This window comes from Bombina bombina, chromosome 1 (genome assembly GCF_027579735.1).
Source record: "Bombina bombina isolate aBomBom1 chromosome 1, aBomBom1.pri, whole genome shotgun sequence".
Classification (NCBI taxonomy): domain Eukaryota; kingdom Metazoa; phylum Chordata; class Amphibia; order Anura; family Bombinatoridae; genus Bombina; species Bombina bombina.
The window spans coordinates 132,884,744-132,905,303 of record NC_069499.1 but is presented as its reverse complement, the minus strand read 5'-3'; the positions used below and the strand labels follow the sequence as shown (position 1 = coordinate 132,905,303).

Sequence of the window (20,560 nt, the reverse complement as noted above, 5' to 3'; positions counted from 1 at the left end):
AATTTTTAATTTTTAGGAGTTAGTTTTTTTTTGTTTTGTTTTTTAGATTAGGGATGGGGAGCAAAATAGCTGAATGCCCTTTTAAGAGCAATGTCCATACAAATGCCCTTTTCAGGGCAATGGACAGTTTAGGTTTTTTAGTGTTAGATTTATTTATTTTGGGGGGGTTTTACTGTTAGGGGGGACTTAGAATTTTTGGTAACTGCAAAAGAGCTGTTTAACTTGGGTCATTGCCCTACAAAAAGCCCTTTTAAGAGCTATTGGTAGTTTAGCATTAGATTAGGGGGTGTTTTTGTTTTGGGGGGCTTTTTTATTTTCATAGGGATTAGGTTTTATTTTTGATAATAAAAAAAAATCTAGTTCAATTTTTTTTTTTTTTTTTAAATTTAACACATAGACAGGAGAGAGAGAGCAAAAGAGAGGGGGAGAGAGAGAGCAAAAGAGAGGGGGGGAGAGAGAGAGAGCAAAAGAGAGGGGGGAGAGAGAGCAAAAGAGAGGGGGGAGAGAGAGTGCAAAAGAGAGGGCAGAAAGAGAGCAAAAGAGAAGGGAGAGAGAGCCCCTACTAGCAAATTCCTTTATTTCTGATGCTAGCATACAAATTATTAGACTGGGAGTAAAGATGTCTGGCTTTACTGTCTTAGCCTGCAAGGCGTTGTGGCTAAAATCTTGGTCAGCTGATGTTACCTCTAAGTCTAAGCTTCTGGAGCTTCCTTACAAGGGTAAGACCTTGTTTGGGCCTGGTCTGGCAGAAATAATTTCTGATATTACGGTTGGAAAAGGGTCTTTTCTACCACAAGGCAAGAAGAACAGACCTAAAGGACGTCAAAGTAATTTTCGTTCCTTTTGTAACTTCAAGGGTCAAAAGTCTTTCTCTTCCAAACAGGAACAGTCCAAGTCTTCTTGGAAACCCAGTCAATCTTGGAACAAGGGGAAGCAATCAAAGAAACCCGCAGCTGAGTCTAAGTCTGGGACCAGATCTAGTGGGGGGCAGACTTTCCCTGTTTTGTCAAGCTTGGATACGAGATGTCTCAGATCCTTGGGCTGTGGACATAGTATCTCAGGGTTACAAAATATAATTCAAATCTTTCCCTCCCAGGGGCAGATTCCACCTCTCAATACTATCTGCAGAGCACGTAAAAAAAATGAGGCATTCTTGAACTGCGTTCAGGATCTTTCCTCCCTGGGGGTGATTGTTCCAGTCCCTGTAAGAGAACAGAGTTTAGGATTTTATTCAAATCTGTGGTTCCCAAAAAAGAGGGAATTTTTCGACCCATTTTTTTTTTTTTTTTTTTTTTTTTTTTTTTTTCGTATCCTATAAAAAAATAGTAGAGGTGTGGCAATTTTATTTAATAAAAGACTTGATAACAGATAAAAAAAAAGGTGATTAGTGACCCGCAAGGTCATTTAATTTTATTTTGGTACAAATTATGATAAAGAATAAATGACTTTATGTAATATTTATGGTCCAAATGAGTCCAACAGGGCTTTTTGGGAAAAAAAATCTTAAATTATTGACCAAATTTAGTGATACATCCAAAGCACTCCAGCCACCAGAAGAACACTTTATTTCTCCAACATAGGTGTGTCCGGTCCACGGCGTCATCCCTACTTGTGGGATATTCTCTTCCCCAACAGGAAATGGCAAAGAGCCCAGCAAAGCTGGTCACATGATCCCTCCTAGGCTCCGCCTTCCCCAGTCATTCTCTTTGCCGTTGTACAGGCAACATCTCCACGGAGATGGCTTAGAGTTTTTTAGTGTTTAACTGTAGTTTTTATTATTCAATCAAGAGTTTATTATTTTAAAATAGTGCTGGTATGTACTATTTACTCTGAAACAGAAAAGAGATGAAGATTTCTGTTTGTAAGAGGAAAATGATTTTAGCAACCGTTACTAAAATCGATGGCTGTTCCACACAGGACTGTTGAGAGGAATTAACTTCAGTTGGGGGAACAGTGAGCAGACTTTTGCTGCTTGAGGTATGACACATTCTAACAAGACGATGTAATGCTGGAAGCTGTCATTTTCCCTATGGGATACGGTAAGCCATTTTTATTACAGACTGTAAATAAGGGCTTCACAAGGGCTTTTTAAGACTGTAGACATTTTCTGGGCTAAATCGATTCATATATAAACATATTTTATACTCCATAGCCTTGAGGAATTATTTTAATCTTGGGAATTTTGTAAAATATATCGGCAGGCACTGTATTGGACACCTTATTCTCTAGGGGCTTTCCCTAATCATAGGCAGAGTCTCATTTTCGCGCCTGTATTGCGCACTTGTTTTTGAGAAGCATGACATGCAGTCGCATGTGTGAGGAGCTCTGATACATAGAAAAGACTTTCTGAAGGCGTCATTTGGTATCGTATTCCCCTTTGGGCTTGGTTGGGTCTCAGCAAAGCAGATACCAGGGACTGTAAAGGGGTTAAATGTAAAAACGGCTTCCAAATTTGGTGTGCAATACTTTTAAGGTTTTAAGACACTGTGGTGAAATTTTGGTGAATTTTGAACAATTCCTTCATACTTTTTCGCAATTGCAGTAATAAAGTGTGTTCAGTTTAAAATTTAAAGTGACAGTAACGGTTTTATTTTAAAACGTTTTTTGTACTTTGTTATCAAGTTTATGCCTGTTTAACATGTCTGAACTGCCAGATAGACTGTGTTCTGAATGTGGGGAAGCCAAGGTTCCTTCTCATTTAAATAGATGTGATTTATGTGACACAAAATTTAGAGAAAATGATGCCCAAGATGATTCCTCAAGTGAGGGGAGTAAGCATGGTACTGCATCATCCCCTCCTTCGTCTACACCAGTCTTGCCCACTCAGGAGGCCCCTAGTACATCTAGCGCGCCAATACTCCTTACTATGCAACAATTAACGGCTGTAATGGATAATTCTATCAAAAACATTTTAGCCAAAATGCCCACTTATCAGCGAAAGCGCGACTGCTCTGTTTTAGAAAATACTGAAGAGCATGAGGACGCTGATGATATTGTTTCTGAAGGGCCCCTACTCCAGTCTGAGGGGGCCAGGGAGGTTTTGTCTGAGGGAGAAATTTCAGATTCAGGGAAAATTTCTCAACAAGCTGAACCTGATGTGATTACATTTAAATTTAAGTTGGAACATCTCCGCGCTCTGCTTAAGGAGGTGTTATCCACTCTGGATGATTGTGAGAATTTGATCATCCCAGAGAAACTATGTAAAATGGACAAGTTCCTAGAGGTCCCGGGGCCCCCCGAAGCTTTTCCTATACCCAAACGGGTGGCGGACATTGTAAATAAAGAATGGGAAAGGCCCGGTATACCTTTCGTCCCTCCCCCCATATTTAAAAAATTGTTTCCTATGGTCGACCCCAGAAAGGACTTATGGCAGACAGTCCCCAAGGTCGAGGGGGCGGTTTCTACTCTAAACAAACGCACCACTATACCCATAGAAGATAGTTGTGCGTTCAAAGATCCTATGGATAAAAAATTAGAAGGTTTGCTTAAAAAGATGTTTGTTCAGCAAGGTTACCTTCTACAACCAATTTCATGCATTGTCCCTGTCACTACAGCCGCGTGTTTCTGGTTCGATGAGCTAGAAAAGGCGATCACTAGTAATTCTCCTTCTTATGAGGAGATTATGGACAGAATCCGTGCTCTCAAATTGGCTAATTCTTTCACCCTAGACGCCACTTTGCAATTGGCTAGGTTAGCGGCGAAAAATTCTGGGTTTGCTATTGTGGCGCGCAGAGCGCTTTGGTTGAAATCTTGGTCAGCGGATGCGTCTTCCAAGAACAAATTGCTTAACATTCCTTTCAAGGGGAAAACGCTGTTTGGCCCTGACTTGAAAGAGATTATCTCCGATATCACTGGGGGTAAGGGCCACGCCCTTCCTCAGGATAGGTCTTTCAAGGCCAAAAATAAACCTAATTTTCGTCCCTTTCGTAGAAACGGACCAGCCCCAAGTGCTACGTCCTCTAAGCAAGAGGGTAATACTTCTCAAGCCAAGCCAGCCTGGAGACCAATGCAAGGCTGGAACAAGGGAAAGCAGGCCAAGAAACCTGCCACTGCTACCAAGACAGCATGAAATGTTGGCCCCCGATCCGGGACCGGATCTGGTGGGGGGCAGACTCTCTCTCTTCGCTCAGGCTTGGGCAAGAGATGTTCTGGATCCTTGGGCGCTAGAAATAGTCTCCCAAGGTTATCTTCTGGAATTCAAGGGGCTTCCCCCAAGGGGGAGGTTCCACAGGTCTCAATTGTCTTCAGACCACATAAAAAAACAGGCATTCTTACATTGTGTAGAAGACCTGTTAAAAATGGGAGTGATTCATCCTGTTCCATTAGGAGAACAAGGGATGGGGTTCTACTCCAATCTGTTCGTAGTTCCCAAAAAAGAGGGAACGTTCAGACCAATCTTAGATCTCAAGATCCTAAACAAGTTTCTCAAGGTTCCATCGTTCAAAATGGAAACCATTCGAACAATTCTTCCTTCCATCCAGGAAGGTCAATTCATGACCACGGTGGATTTAAAGGATGCATATCTACATATTCCTATCCACAAGGAACATCATCGGTTCCTAAGGTTCGCATTCCTGGACAAGCATTACCAGTTCGTGGCACTTCCGTTCGGATTAGCCACTGCTCCAAGGATTTTCACAAAGGTACTAGGGTCCCTTCTAGCGGTGCTAAGACCAAGGGGCATTGCAGTAGTACCTTACTTGGACGACATTCTGATTCAAGCGTCGTCCCTTCCTCAAGCAAAGGCTCACACGGACATTGTCCTGGCCTTTCTCAGATCTCACGGATGGAAAGTGAACGTAGAAAAGAGTTCTCTATCTCCGTCAACAAGGGTTCCCTTCTTGGGAACAATAATAGACTCGTTAGAAATGAGGATTTTTCTGACAGAGGCCAGAAAAACAAAACTTCTAAACTCTTGTCAAATACTTCATTCCGTTCCTCTTCCTTCCATAGCGCAGTGCATGGAAGTAATAGGTTTGATGGTAGCGGCAATGGACATAGTTCCTTTTGCGCGCATTCATCTAAGACCATTACAACTGTGCATGCTCAGTCAGTGGAATGGGGACTATACAGACTTGTCTCCGACGATGGAGTCTCAATTTAGTTCTTTCAGTTCTTCAGGGGGTTCCGTTTGAACCCTTACATTCCGTTGATATTAAGTTATTATCTTGGAAAGTTTTGTTTTTGGTTGCAATTTCTTCTGCTAGAAGAGTTTCAGAATTATCTGCTCTGCAGTGTTCTCCTCCTTATCTAGTGTTCCATGCAGATAAGGTGGTTTTACGTACTAAACCTGGTTTTCTTCCGAAAGTTGTTTCTAACAAAAACATTAACCAGGAGATAGTCGTGCCTTCTTTGTGCCCGAATCCAGTTTCAAAGAAGGAACGTTTGTTGCACAATTTGGATGTTGTTCGCGCTCTAAAATTCTATTTGGATGCTACAAAGGATTTTAGACAAACATCTTCCTTGTTTGTTGTTTATTCTGGTAAAAGGAGAGGTCAAAAAGCAACTTCTACCTCTCTCTCTTTTTGGATTAAAAGCATCATCAGATTGGCTTATGAGACTGCCGGACGGCAGCCTCCTGAAAGAATCACAGCTCATTCCACTAGGGCTGTGGCTTCCACATGGGCCTTCAAGAACGAGGCTTCTGTTGATCAGATATGTAAGGCAGCGACTTGGTCTTCACTGCACACTTTTACCAAATTTTACAAGTTTGATACTTTTGCTTCTTCTGAGGCTATTTTTGGGAGAAAGGTTTTGCAAGCCGTGGTGCCTTCCATTTAGGTGACCTGATTTGCTCCCTCCCTTCATCCGTGTCCTAAAGCTTTGGTATTGGTTCCCACAAGTAAGGATGACGCCGTGGACCGGACACACCTATGTTGGAGAAAACAGAATTTATGTTTACCTGATAAATTACTTTCTCCAACGGTGTGTCCGGTCCACGGCCCGCCCTGGTTTTTTAATCAGGTCTGATAATTTATTTTCTTTAACTACAGTCACCACGGTATCATATGGTTTCTCCTATGCAAATATTCCTCCTTTACGTCGGTCGAATGACTGGGGAAGGCGGAGCCTAGGAGGGATCATGTGACCAGCTTTGCTGGGCTCTTTGCCATTTCCTGTTGGGGAAGAGAATATCCCACAAGTAAGGATGACGCCGTGGACCGGACACACCGTTGGAGAAAGTAATTTATCAGGTAAACATAAATTCTGTTTTTCATTAGTTGGGTCCAAAAGTTTACAGGAACAACGTTTCGAACCTACAATAGGCTCTTAGTCATGTACACCAGATTTGGCAAATCTTACTCTGTGTCCCACAAACAGATGTGCTGTTCTCCTTCCCTTTTGATTCTCAAATTTAGTGATACACAGCTTATCCTTGGTGGAAATTTTTTTTTTTTTTTTTTACGGCACAAAAAAGGTATATTTAACTTATTCAGTGAACCGGATTATTACATATTGCCTGAGCCTTGCGAAACCTTCCAACATGACGCAATAGGCCGCTTATGGACCTCTAGTACTAACAAAAGAATATACAGAATAGGAGGTAATCTGAAACAGAGAGACCTCTCTTGGGCCTCAACTAGTGCACCTCAGGATTTTATAGTTTTCTGGGGAGGGGATTTTTTATATAACTTAATGTGAGCTAAACTAAAATAATATATAATAGGGAGAGAGATGATACTCGCTTACTTTTGGTATATTATGTGAAGAGTATATAACTCTGTAGAGCACAAGATATGGAATCTAATAATAGGGAAGCGTGGTAAGCTAGGCAATGTTACACTGATGGGCTGTAAAGACTCCATAGCCAATAGTAGGATTTTGAACACTAATACAGAGGATGGACCGCACTTGGATAAAATATAGGGAAATAAGTAAATTTACTCCTCAGCCTGGAGCCTATGAGAAGTAAGACTGCAATAATTGTATGTGTGGATTACAAAAAGGGACATTGCAGAGTAATTAACCTAAGTGGCGTAGCTAAGAGACTAAGGTGAAAAACTTCTGTTGAATGACTAAGGATACATGCCACATATAGTCTATATCATACATAGATACCCACTCCCACACATAAAAGGGTACCAGCAAGGACAGTTATTTTTAGCAGTTAACCTCCTTTTCGGCAATACATAGTTTAGATATGCATGTAAACAGTCCAATGGTATAAGAACAAAATATTGGTGAGGTAAATCTATCAGATCTGACTATATATAATTAAGGATATATTGGGATGGGTCCAGTATACAGCAGTATATAACTATGGATTAGAATGTGCAGCTGCTATAAGGTAGACGGACAGACACAGATTACATGAAAACTGCAAAACTCCCAGAACTGAATCAAGGCAAACGTGAGAGAATAGCGTTCCAATTTGGGTTACCATATTTAACTAAACAACTAAGAGTTCTAGGGATAACACATTTCCCCTCCAACCTGCATCGGATCTAAAGATGCTCCACAGTTGCCAAGTTAGTGAATTGGCCAAAGAGTTTAGTGTTAAATGTCTCGCCAGGTTAGTCAGTACAACAGCTGAGGCATGAAAGTGCTCCACGGGATTAGCCGATACCGGAGCGTCTATGAAGCAACTCACAACTCTCTGCAGGGGCAGTGTTCAATGAGGCTTGATACTCTGGAGCTTTATGGAAACTGGAGACACTTGGGTGATATACAAGGCCACAGTAAAGATCGGAATAAACTTGCCTGCATAGCTGAGAATGTCCCGTTGTGGTAAGCATCCGTGTACAGAACGCTCTTTTCCTCAAAGCAGGGCGACTTACATACTCTTGCCTGTGGCCCCCTGCTGTATAGGGAGGTCGGGCTGTTCGTGGATCACAGGAAGAAAGAGAAGCCCGACTTGCTGCTGCTCTCCCTGGCTGAGCCGGTCGCCTGCTTTGTAACTCCCTCTGTCTGCCAGTGACTATGCGAAACACCGGAACCCTCGAGGCCAGCTGTCTCTTCCTCCGCCTGCACTGTGTAATCCATTGAGGCTCCGAATCGCCTCTTGATCTCAATACCATGGGCGGTATATTTTTATCTGTAGCCGGAATATCGGGTAAGTGATCCGCCAGACAGGGGTGTTGCAAGGGAACTTCTACGTTCTGCGGGGCCTCTGTAAGTATTATGGAGGGTTGATCCCTATCATTCAGAATTACAGGCTGAGATTGGCCGTTGAGCCCTCCGGCCATTAGATATGTCATCTCCATTGTCGGCTCAGTAATTCTAGCTGTTAGGCCAGTGTATTGAGGCTTTGATTTTAGGACTAGTTTACATAGAACTTGGATCGGGCATGTAGTAGGTTTAATGGGCAACTTTAGTGACGGCTGCATTTCTCCCTTTGCCTTAACACAGACATCTTTTAGGGAGGTGAATTCCGCTTTAAGTACTGCACACATTTCTGTAGAGTGGGCCTCCAGCATGGCTTTCATTTCCCTAAGGAACAGCGTAAATCTGTGATGTACGATGCTTAGACAGATGTGAAACGTCCCTTATCTCAAAAAATGACCAAAAGTAAGTTCCACTGTAGATACTTAGGACATCAGTGTCAAAGCACTGTATACCCGGCTTGCAAGATACCGGGGGGGGTGTTGAGGACCTTTCTCTGTGGAAACTGCCTTAGGCCTCAACGCTCCAGATCGGTTGTCATAGGTAGTACTCCCATAAGTGTAGATTCAATCAAATCAGCTCGGTCTGTAGACTTGTATTAGCAGGAAACACAAGGTAGATGGTTCTTTTATTCACGGATAAAAGGCAGATTATCTGTGATCCCCTGAGAGCAACCGATACTGCAACCATTCAAGGTGCTGCCCAGAGACACGCGCCTTTTCGACCCATTTTAGACCTAAAGTGTCTCAACAAATTTCTCAGAGTACCGTCCTTTAAAATGGAAAACATTTGTTCCATTCTTTCTTTGGTCCAAAAGGGAAAATTCATGACGACCATAGACCTGAAGGATGCGTATCTTCATGTTCCCATCCACAGTGATGATCAAAAGTTACTGAGATTAGCCTTTCTAGACAAACACTTTCAGTTTGTGGCTCTTCCGTTTGGCCTTGCCACAGCTCCCAGAATTTCCTCAAAAGTTCTGGGCGCTCTCTTGGCAGTGATCAGGTCTCGAGGAATTGCAGTGGCGCCCTACCTGGATGACATATTGGTTCAGGCGCCATCTTTTCAACAAGCAAACTCTCATACAGAGATCTTGTTGTCTTTTCTACGTTCCCATGGATGGAAAGGGAATCTGGAAAAGAGTTCCCTTGTTCCAGCTCCAAGGGTTGTTTTCTTAGGAACCATAATAGATTCCTTATCTACTGTTTGGCCATCAGTAGCTCAATGTATGGAGGTAATTGGTCTGATAGTAGCTTCCATAAACATCATTCCCTTTGCTCGATTCCATTTGAGAGCTCTGCAATTATGTATGCTCAGACAATGGAACGGAGACCATTCAGATCTGTCTCAAAAGAATAGATCTAGACCAGTTGACAAGAGACTCTTCCGTGGTGGCTTTCTCAGGAGCATCTGTCTCAGGGCACATGCTTCCGGAGACCTTCCTGGGTGATTGTGACCACGGATGCCAGCCTGCAAGGCTGGGGAGTAGTTTGGGACTCGCTAAAGGCGCAGGGACTATGGACTTGGGAAGAGTCTGCTCTCCCCATAAACATCTTGGAGTTGATAGCGATTTACAATGCTCTGATGGCTTGGCCTCAGTTGTCCTTAGCCCGGTTTATCAGGTTCCAGTCAGACAATATCACCTCAGTGGCTTACATCCACCACCAGGAAGGAACCTAGGAGTTCCTTAGCCACGAAGAAGGTGGCATGGATTATTCAGTGGGCGGAAGCTCACAATTGTTGTCTGTCTGCCATCCACATTCCAGGAGTGAACCACTGGGAAGCGGATTTCCTGAGCAGACATTTCATCCCGGGGAGTGTGCTCTCTATCTGGAGGTGATCTCCAGGTTAACCCTCAAATGGGGGGTGCCGGAGTTGGATCTGATGGCGTCTTGGCAGAATGCCAAACTTCCCAGGTACAGTTCAAGGTCAAGAGATCCGCAGGGCGCGCTGATATATGCTCTGGTGGTTCCTTGGGATTTTGGTCTAGCATACCTATTTCCTCCGTTTGCGCTCCTTCCATGAGTCATTGCTTGTATCAAACAGGAGAGAGCGTCAGTAATTCTAATAGCTCCTGCATGGTCTCGCAGGATCTAGTATGCAGACCTAGTGAAGATGTCATCTCTTCTAACTCTGGGTCCATTCCTCCATCCAAATTTCGTTTATCCGAAGCTTTGCCACCAGGAGGAGGCAAAGACAACCCAGCCAAAGGCTTAATTACTCCTCCCACTCCCCTCATCCCCCAGTCATTCTTTGCCTTTTGTCCCAGGAGGTTGGCAGAGAAGTGTCAGAATTTTTAATTTTTGTTTTTTGTCTGTTATGGAGGGTAGTACTCTTCGGCATGGGACAGGAGTTTTAAGTAGTCCTGTCAGTCTCTCAGTGAGGGCTTGGATGAAAGTTAGAGTCCAGAGATGTAGGGAGAGTCTTTCTGCGAAACCATCCCAACTCAGATTAACAGCTCCACAAGCAATCAGCGTTGTCGAACTTTGCTCCGCTTCCTGCTTTCTTCTCTCAAGTCCATGGCGGAGGCAATGCTACTATCTGTCACACTTGAAAAGCCGTGTTCCTGTTCCACAGCGTAGATTCCGTTAAGATCGTTTCATTTTACTTTATTTGCAATGTACTGTAATGTGAATTTTTCCAGAGAGTCTACCACCTTGCGGGTCTAACTATACATAAGGGTCTCAGCGAGTCGCTTTTAGTATCTTGAAATCGAGGGTTAATATCTCCTGAGGGGGGTTATAATCATGTTTATGTGATTCATCCTGCTTATGTGCGATGTTTACTGGGCTCGTGGTTGGAACATTGAGGCCTTTGGAAATGAAGTGGCCTTTTCTTTGGGCACGCTTGTTTGAACTGTACGGTTCACCTTGTGTTTGGGCCTGGCTACGTTCCGTTCTATTTCCACATTCCTGACCACGTGGCGAAGAAAATTTTCTAGTCCACAGGGGTCTGGTCATAGGAGGTGGTGAGTGCCCCAGCCATTGGGGGTGTCAGGTGCCGTTTTAGTTTTCACTACTTTAGTCCATATTTAAATATCCTTTATCCAGCTATGGGGGGATTCTGATGCTGAGACTGTGTGTTAATTTCAGACTCAGTTACAGAGGATTCTGATACTGAGACTATTTTGATTTCAGATTCAGCTTCTGTGTCCGGTGATGAATCCAGAGTGGCCTCGTTGACGTCTGTCAACCATTTTTGTTCCAGATGCCATTTCAGAGCGCCTGGTTCCTCGGGCTCTGGGAATCAAGGGACAGCTGAGCCATCCGTCTCTGGGGTTCCTGTCCTCCGAGAGGCCAGTTCCCTACCAAATCATACTTCTGCACATGCGGGTAACCCAGTTTATGGTTCCACCATGCGGGGTGGCGTGTTTCCCCCGGAGGTTGCAGCAAGTTTTTGCTTCCACATAATGTTGGCGATTGTTCGTCTGCAGAGTCCAGACGTTTCTTTGAGAATGTGCTTGTGCCCTATTGTCTCGGGCCTTCTGCCTTGGGAAGGGCCTCTACAGTTCCCCGCGGGGTATCTGTCCCTGAGTGTTGTGCCTTCTGTTACAGGATTGCACACCTTCGCGTGTTGCTCAGACATGTTTTTCAGTTATTGGATGACCCTATCGTTACCAGATATGGGGAATTTCAGTCTGATAATTCGAATGGTGCACCTCATTAGACATGTGGAGATGAAGTAATCTCCTAATTGTCATTTGTTGAGATCTTTCCCAGTTTTGTAGGGCTCCGTTTGGCTGGTCCTGCGGGTAGGCCCGTGTCTTTTGGGCGTTAACCTCCAGGTTAACCTCCATATTTTATTTATATCCGATGGGGGATGTCTTTTGTTTGTTTTTGTTTTCTTCGGGAACCTTCTGGGATTGATACTCTGTATTACATGTTAGTCCTCTGTTAAAAATGTCTGTTCTACGAGGAAGAATTTACGCAGCTTGCCGGTTGGGACCCTAGGTGCAGGCTGGTCCTGTCATGTTCGTTCGGGATTGTGGCTGTTCAGACACGTGGCGCTGTTATGCACGGCTGGTTCGGTAGAAGCGCCGAGTGCTCAGGTTATCATTGTTTTTCATGTTCAACTAAGCATTCGAGAGAACCTGTGGGAAGGATTGTTTCAGTCCTTATAGCCTTCAGTCATAGATGACCGGGCAGGGGAGTTTTTCCGCTGCGTCACTCTATCTGACATCTGATTTCATCAGAACTTAGAGTTTTCCTCCCCCATCTGGTGGAGGGTGTGAGGGCTTAATGCCCCTTTCCGCTATTGAGCGGTTTGGCCTCCATTTTTAGGCCTCTGGATGTGTCCTTTTGGGATTGATCCAACAGCTTGTACAGCATGGCTGTCTAGCATGCGGAAGGTTGCAGTTTGAAACCTGTTGCAGCTCTTGACACCTTTCAGGGGTACGCGTAGCTGTTTCTAGTATATCTAGTTGCAGCTCATACTCTTGACTGAGTTATAAGAGCCCTTTGGGTCTTCTTCCATTGCCTCCGGGTGAGTGGATCTCCTTTTAGGGATCTGTTCTTCCAGGCGATGGTTGTTCCCTGCAGGGACTTTTGTTTAGCTTGGGGTTTTCCGGAGCTGAATAGGCTTTAGTGCCTTCTCTTCCTTGTCTCCTCTGCTTGTGCGGAGGTGTTAGGGAGACTTCTTGCCTTGCTTCTTGGAGCGTTGGACTTTAGCTAGGGGTGGTTCCTCCCTTTGGTCCAGCTTTCTAGTTCTTCTCGCTATCCGGATTCTCTGGATATGCTTCCATACCCATGTGTCTGGCTTTTTGGCCAGTTGGGGTGTTTAGTTCTAGGGTAAGATTTGCCTGAACTATTAGGTTCCCGGACCTGTTTTTTCCGGTTGCCGATGTTCTGCTTGGCCTTTTTACTGACACAGTCTTGGGTGGTTTGGGAAGCTTGGATCTCAGGGCTGGTCGGGGTGTTCCACGGTAGTGGGAACTTGGGCTATGTCCTTGCTCCATCTACCTCACCTGGTCATGGTTGGCCAGGTTTTTGGAGTATTTTTTACTCTTTGCCACAGAGGGGCTCATGTCATCTGTTGGTTAGCCATGTGGCTTGAGACTCAAGGGTGGTTGGTTTATTCTCAGCTGCTGGCGCTGGATGTCCAATTTCTGGTACGCCTTAGGGTTGCATTCCCCTGGTCAGCTTGCCAGTGTTCCCGTGGATTCCCTGCTCTGCAGGTGAATGGGTTGGCTGTGCCTCTGCTTAGCAAGCTACTTGTAGGGGGGTCCTTTTCTAGGACATCTGTGTTGGGAATTTTACTTCCCATTAGCTGGTGCATTTGGGCCTTGAGGACAGTTGTTGCCCTTCCGGCATCATCCCTTTTCTTTAGGGGATATTCTCCCTATGGAGATTGAGTCCTTGCTAGACGTCTGTTCTGTCTCTGTGCCCGGTCTTATCCCGGGTTTCGCTTGGTATAGGCGAGGTCTCCTTTCCCTGTTTGGGCTTCTTTGGGTCTCTGTGAGCTGTACTGACTCTCTCCTTTGCCTTGTCCCCTTGGGGGTTTCGGCTGGTGTCTCCTTCATTTGTGGAGATGAGCGGTGGGGGACCATTTTTTGGGCGACGGTGTCTCCTGGAGGACTGTTAGCTCAGTCGAGTCCGTTTGCGGTCCCTAGTTTGGCTTCTGAACTAACTGCGAGGCAGTGTCACTGGGGTTTTTCCTCTTAAAATTTTCTCAGCTTCGGGCGAAGCAGGGTTTTTTATTGGGTAGAGGTTCAGGCCTGGTGCCCTCAGTATGGGCCGCCTATTGTACCCTCCCGTCTTGGCATTCAGTGTCCTCTATAGCTTTGGTATTGTTTTCCCAAAAGTAATTAATGCAGCTGTGGACTCTTTCCATTTAAGAAGAAAAACATAAATTATGCTTACCTGATAATTTCCTTTTGTTCTGATGGAAAGAGTCCACACCTCCCCACCCGTAATTTTATGTGGGGCGTCCTCATATTCTTCTGGCACCTTTCACCCTGATATTTCTTCTACTGCTCCTTGTTCCTCAGCAGAATGACTGGGGGACGAGGGGAGTGGGAGGAGTATTTAAGCCTTCGGCTGGGTTGTCTTTGCCTCCTCCTGGTGGCCAGGTTCTTATTTCCCAAAAGTAATGAATGCAACTGTGGACTCTTTCCATCAGAAGAAAAGGAAATAATTATGTAAGCATAATTTGTTATTACAATGTTCTACCTAGGTGGAAACGTCATGGCGGCCCGCATACGCATTAAAACTATTTTATTGGCAACCGCTCCTCTCTTGAGTGGCGAGTCGCAATCCAAGCTTTGATGATGTATCAGACAATGAGTGCATGCAGTGAATAGAAAAAACAAATATGGCAGCGGTGCGTTTCAGACACTAATGTGCATGCGAATACCATATCAAGCAAGTTCCCATGCATTGTGGACTTAAAGGGATACAAAACCCAAATTTTTTTCTTTCATGATTCAGATAGAGCATGCTTTAAGCAACTTTCTAATTTACTTCTTTTATCAATTTTCTTCGTTCTCGTGCAATTTTTTTTTTTTTAAAAAAACAGGAATTTAAAGCTTAGTTGCTGACCCATTTTAGGTTCAGCACCCTGGATAGTGTTTGCTTATTGTGGGCTACATTTGGCTAACCAATAAGCAAGCGTAACCCAGGTGCTGAACCAAAAATGGTCTGGCTCCTAAGCTTTAAATTCCTGCTTTTTTAATAAAGATAGCAAGAGAACGAAGAAAAATTATTAATAGGAGTAAATTAGTTGCTTAAAATTGCATGCTCTATCTGAAACATGAATGAAAAAAATTCAGTATCCCTTTAATGTTAAAATTAACTGACCCAGCTGCCAGCTATTGGATGTGGGCTGGTTGCCAGATTTACATAATTTAGGTCTCCTTTTATTGGTGGTCTTTACCATTCATTTGATGAAAATTAAACATAAATTTTGAAGATGTGTACAAGCTTTGTTTTTCAAAGAAATCCGAAAGTAGTTGTCAGGCTGCTGCATGGAGCTTAATTAAGCTGTATGGGTGATAAGTATTAAAACCCCTTAAACTCAACTCCCTTAGATCCTATAAACGAACGTTAATCATTGTGCATTTATATCAGTAATAGCTCATAGGAGCCCCTATGTGCGGATCTGAGTTACGGAAATATACTAAAAGGCCCTTATTCATATGAGGATAACTGCTACTACTTTTGAGTTTAGAAAAAACACATACACTGTTTACACACCTTATTTATTACATTTTGAATAAAAAAAATATGCATGATAGTAAATTTTAATATATGTTAGAATAAAATACTGTCCATTTAAATATCAGTAACCTTTTTATTATGCATTTTTTGTTTTTGCAATTCTTGTGTACTGAATGGTCCTTTTAATAATGAAAGGGCCATACAAAGTTGTTTTTTCCACTATGTGTAATTTGATTTTCTTAGGAGCACAGAAAAAAACTCATAATTAGATGTTTGTCTCAGTATTACTGAATTATGACTGTAAATTATATATGTAATATGTAATAGTATTAACTTTTGTTTGCAGGCCAAAAACTGGCTTTCAGCTATGGTTGGATGAAAACAGAAAACAAATCCTTTCAGAAAACCCTGAGCTTGATGAATCTGAAATAATTAAAGAGGGTATGAGTCGATTTCGGGCTATCACTCCAGAAGAAAGGATGGTAAGTACAATTTGATGGTGTGAGTCCACGAGCCGTCACAAGTGGGATTAAACTCCAGTCCACTAGGAGGAGGCAAAAACACTAAACATAACAGATCTTTAAATCCCTCCCCCTTTCCCATATTACCTGAGTCAATTTATTTGCCTTCATGAAGAAGTGAGGTGAATTTTTAGGTACTAATGTTCATGTTGTTTGATAGAGATTTTCTAACAGTTTTGACACCCATTTTCTTCTCAGAGAACGTACAAAGAGGGCGGAGGGGTAGACAAAAGTTCAGCCAGGCAGTGATGATCTTCTACCAGTGCGGAGAAGCCACCAGCCTTCCAGGTTAAATGTGGGCACTGTTGCTTGCTCTGCCTCAGATGGGGCCATCTACTGGAAGCATAGGTGCTGTAGCTTAGGTGAACACGTTTCACATAGCCTGGGGACATAGTCACATACATCATTTAACACTTTGAAAAGTTTTGGGCACTTTTAGACACTTACACAAACTACAAAAATTGAAGTACTTTAAATTAAGCTCATTTGGCTTTAATCCACAGCAGAGGGGGAGTTTAGCCCTTATGGAAGTGTTTTTTTGTTTTTGTTTTTAACTCATTACGCTACTTCTGCACTTAGGATCTTATGGGTAAAGTTTGACACTAAAATAGCACGCTCTATATTTACTTCTTACTGATCGGTGGCCATCTTGCTGAGATGCAGCAGAATTCCTCTTGGACATAAGGAATGAGGCATACACATTATTTGTTATGTGAGGGTGTTTTGTATTTGCTATGTGAGGGTGTGTTGGTTTGTCCACACACTGTAATGCCAATTATGTGCTGAGTCCATGTCTCATCCTAGACAGGGTAATGCAACGTTACCTTTACAGTAGAGTGCTCATGGATTTGCAACCCACCAGGGTTATCCCCACGACGGCTCTTCTGACCTGTCTCCTGCATGGAAGCAATATATCCACTTATCAATGATGATGGCTGTCATACCTCTACCAGTTAATCATTTGCAAGGGGCAGTAGGGATTCCTTCACAGGCCTTGGGCTCATTGGGGGCGTCCCTCAGAAGCACCTGTCTAGGCACCCTTCACAATTCAGTACTATAGTATCAGAATTCTCCTCTTCTGAGGAAGATTATTCAGAAACACAGGAACCAAGTGCTGATGAAGCAGCAGAAGTGTTTTTTGGTAATCCCATGACATACACAGTCTCTTGTGTGAAGGTTTAATAGCCATGGAGGTTGATGATCCTCCAACTACAGACAGTCTATCAAAAAGATTGATAAATACTTTGAGATTGTCTGACGTAATCACCAAGAAATTAAACAAACCAGATGTTTTTTTGCACCCACTGCCAAATTCAAGAACCTGCTCCATTTTCCCACTGAAAAAATGGATGTATGGGAAACTATTCCTGAAGGTGGATGGTGCAAGCTCCCCTCTAGCTAGGTGAATGCTATTTCTTTAAAGTTCAGCACACCTTGTTCAAGTATCCCATGGACAAAAAGCATGAAATCCTTTATAGGCGGTTGGTCCAGCTGGCAGACTATATGTTTTTCATACAGGTGGTAACGTCCACGATCCATTACTCCTGGAAAATACTCTTCCCTATCACTAGGGGGAAGCAAAGATTCTCAAACCCTGGGAACTCTATAAAACCCCTCCCACCTCACTAGCAACTCGGTCTTGTCTTTTCCTCCACTGAAAGAAGGTGAAGATTTAAGATGTGCATATGATTCTTCAGTGAGAGAGGTTATCAGTCTATGTTGACAGTGTTTGTCAGAGGGATGTATATTGAGTATAGTTAGTTGCTCTCTTTTTCACCTCATGTGAAATTTTGTCACAAACCTTCCATAATGGTCACAGGGAATGATCTTGTGTCTCCTTTTATGGATCTACAATATACTCCTATTCCAAAACCTCTTCTGGGTTTCTATGTATTAAGGGAGCTGAGATTGAGGGGTTTGATTACTTGCCAATCCACCCTTTCCAGCTCCCTTAAGCTTCTTCCTTCAGCCTGGCACTTCTGGTTCCCAAGCATTCACAGTTTACCCCGACAATGCTGGTGCACTTGGCTACCATGTATGTGGAGCAAGTTCATGATTAGCTCAGAAATTTTGGCAATTGATATGCGTAAAACAACCACATGTCGCCATCTGCGGTTAAATGGAAATTAAAGTCAAAAGTAAAAACGTTCATGATTTCTGATCAAGCGTGCAATTTTACCTTTACAATTATATTCTCTAATTCAATTAGTTATCTTGGTATCCTTTGTGAAGAGCATGCCTTGATAGGCTCAGGAACAGCGGTGCACTACTGGAAGCTAGTTGCTGATTGGTAGCTTCACCTGCCTCTGATCATCGGCTCACCTGATGTGTTCAGCGAACTCCAAGTAGTACACTGATGCTCCTCCAACAAAGGATAACAAGAGAATGAATCAAGCTTGATAATAGAAGTAAATTGGAAAGTTGTTTAAAATTAAATGCTTTATCTGAATCGTGAAAGAAAAAAAAATTGTTAAATGTCCCTCTTTTAGATAAACAAATTGCACAGAGACTTATTAATTTGTTCCTGCTTTGCCTGGATCATTGATACTGCATGCAGATATATACACTCCTTTCCAGTTGAAGGTAAATTTATTAATAAATAGGACATCTCATCATGTCATACTACAACTTCATGACAATCAAAGTTTATTAATACTGATTTATGGCCTAATTTACTTTTCCTGTAGCCATACAAAATTTAGAAGCAAACACTTTTTTTATTCTCATGTATCTAAATTTTTTTTTTCTTTTAGCTTTGGACAGAAAAAGCCAAAGGAGACATTTTGGATGCTGCAGATATAAAGAAAAGGAAACGCACAGAACTGGAAAATAATGGTTCTAATCAAACCCTAGTAGAAAACTCAGATGACACTTCAGCAAAGAAACGGAAACCTTTAGACCAATCTGTGAATACCAAGCTGTCTGCATTTGCGTTTAAAAAAGACTGAGGAAAAAAGACAAATCTAACTACTCATATTAAATGAAAGGATGTTTAATGTTCTTTTGCTATTATATAGCACTTTCAAATAATTAGTTTTTGGGGGGTGGTTGCTGAGAATCATTATTATAAAAGAGAAACGCTCACCTATTTTGTAGGAGTTTGAAGCGTAGAGGTTAATAGACATGTATGCTGGTTAATATAGTACTACAAAAAGATAAATTCCAAGTCCCTTATTGCATCTTTTGTTAGACCGTACTATTTTATCCGGTTCTGTAAATGTAATTTTATGTGTTTCTATAGATGTCTGCATGGATGTTTTTACAACTTATTGTCTTATTGTGGTTAACTGCATTAAAATGTAAAGTTATTATAAATAAAGTTATTTTCTCCAAATTTTACACTTGGGCTTTAACTTTGGAAAGCGTCAGTTATCTATCAAACATTGATACAGAACTGTTGCTATGCAGGTCAAATTTAGTGTTCTTGAATGTTTACCTGACATTAGTGTTTATGAATGGGAATTAGTGTTTATGAATGGGAATTAATACTTTGCAACCTGCCTATTTAGAAACAGTTTAAACAAATAATGTTTAAGAAAGTTACTACAAGGAAAAAATAAACTGGGAGTACCGTTTTGGTGTTTGTCATGTATTTCTTTTCTTTGTCTTTTTCTTTTGCATGTTGTACCGAGTCCACGGATTCATCCTTACTTGTGGGATATTATCCTTCCTAACAGGAAGTGGCAAAGAGAGCACCACAGCAGAGCTGTCTATATAGCTCCCCCCTTAACTCCACCCCCCAGTCATTCTCTTTGCCGGCTCTAAGCAGGAAGGGTAAAGTGAAAGAGGTGTTAAGCTGTTCGTTTAATTTTTACTACAATCAAGAGTTTGTTATTTTTAAATGGTACCGGTGTTGTACTCTTTACTCTCAGGCAGGACATAGATGAAGATTTCTGCATGGAGGATTATGATCTTAGCATTTGTAACTAAGGTCCACTGCTGTTCCTACAGAAGCTGAGGAGTACAGAAAAACTTCAGTGTGAGGAACGGTTTCTTGCTCGTTTCTTTTTCTTTTTTTTCTTTCTTTAATGGAGTCCATGCGATCATCTTATGTGGGCTATTTAGAGGATGGTGCTTGTCAGATAAGTACATCACACTTTTCATGGTCCACCAGCTATTATATGTTGGTTTGCATAACCTGCGCTGCGGATAACAATTACTTTAGAAAAACTTTGGCATTGTTTCCTGCGAACTGGCAGTTGTGAGCTACTGGCCTTTTAAATATCCCTGGAATCACCATTTGAATATAGCAGTGCAATCAAGCACTAACAGGCTACAGCATTATAAACTCACCACCTCATTTTAATGTTTTAGGCTACAAATGCATTTGCAAACATGTAAGGAAAGTCTGTGGGCAAAATGGGGTTAATTTAGACTAGAAAATCATACATTATGGGTATTCCCTTTTCTTTTTTAAGACACAATGATTCCACGGATCATCTTAATTACTAATGGGATATTCACCTCCCGGTCAGCAGTAGGAGGCAAAGAGCACCACAGCAGAGCTGTTAAATAGCTCCTCCCTTCCCTCCCACTCCAGTCATTCTCTTTGCCTACGTTAGTGATAGGAAGTGGTAAAGTGAGGTGTTAGTATAGATTCTTCAATCAAGAGTTTATTATTTTTAAAGTAGTGCAAGATTGTGCTTCTTTGTCCTGGGGTGTAGCCGTAGTCCATATCAGTCTCTTCAGTAGAGCATTAGTGGCTTTAGAGCAATGGGAACTTGTGGGACAAAATTCTCACTGCGCCTCCCATATAATATTGCTGCCCTAACCCTGAAAACC

General features: G+C 42.5%; 1 protein-coding gene across 1 annotated transcript in view; it reads left to right on the top strand.

Moving 5' to 3' along the window:
- Positions 1-19,353, top strand: part of WDHD1 (WD repeat and HMG-box DNA binding protein 1) — a 463,259-nt gene extending 443,906 nt beyond the window's left edge. The window contains exons 25-26 of the mRNA XM_053697606.1: positions 15,604-15,739; positions 18,532-19,353. Of these exons, the coding sequence (XP_053553581.1) occupies positions 15,604-15,739; positions 18,532-18,726 (331 nt within the window). The 3' untranslated portion in view covers positions 18,727-19,353. The remainder of the gene's footprint in view (positions 1-15,603; positions 15,740-18,531) is intronic.
- The last annotated feature ends 1,207 nt before the right edge of the window (positions 19,354-20,560 follow it).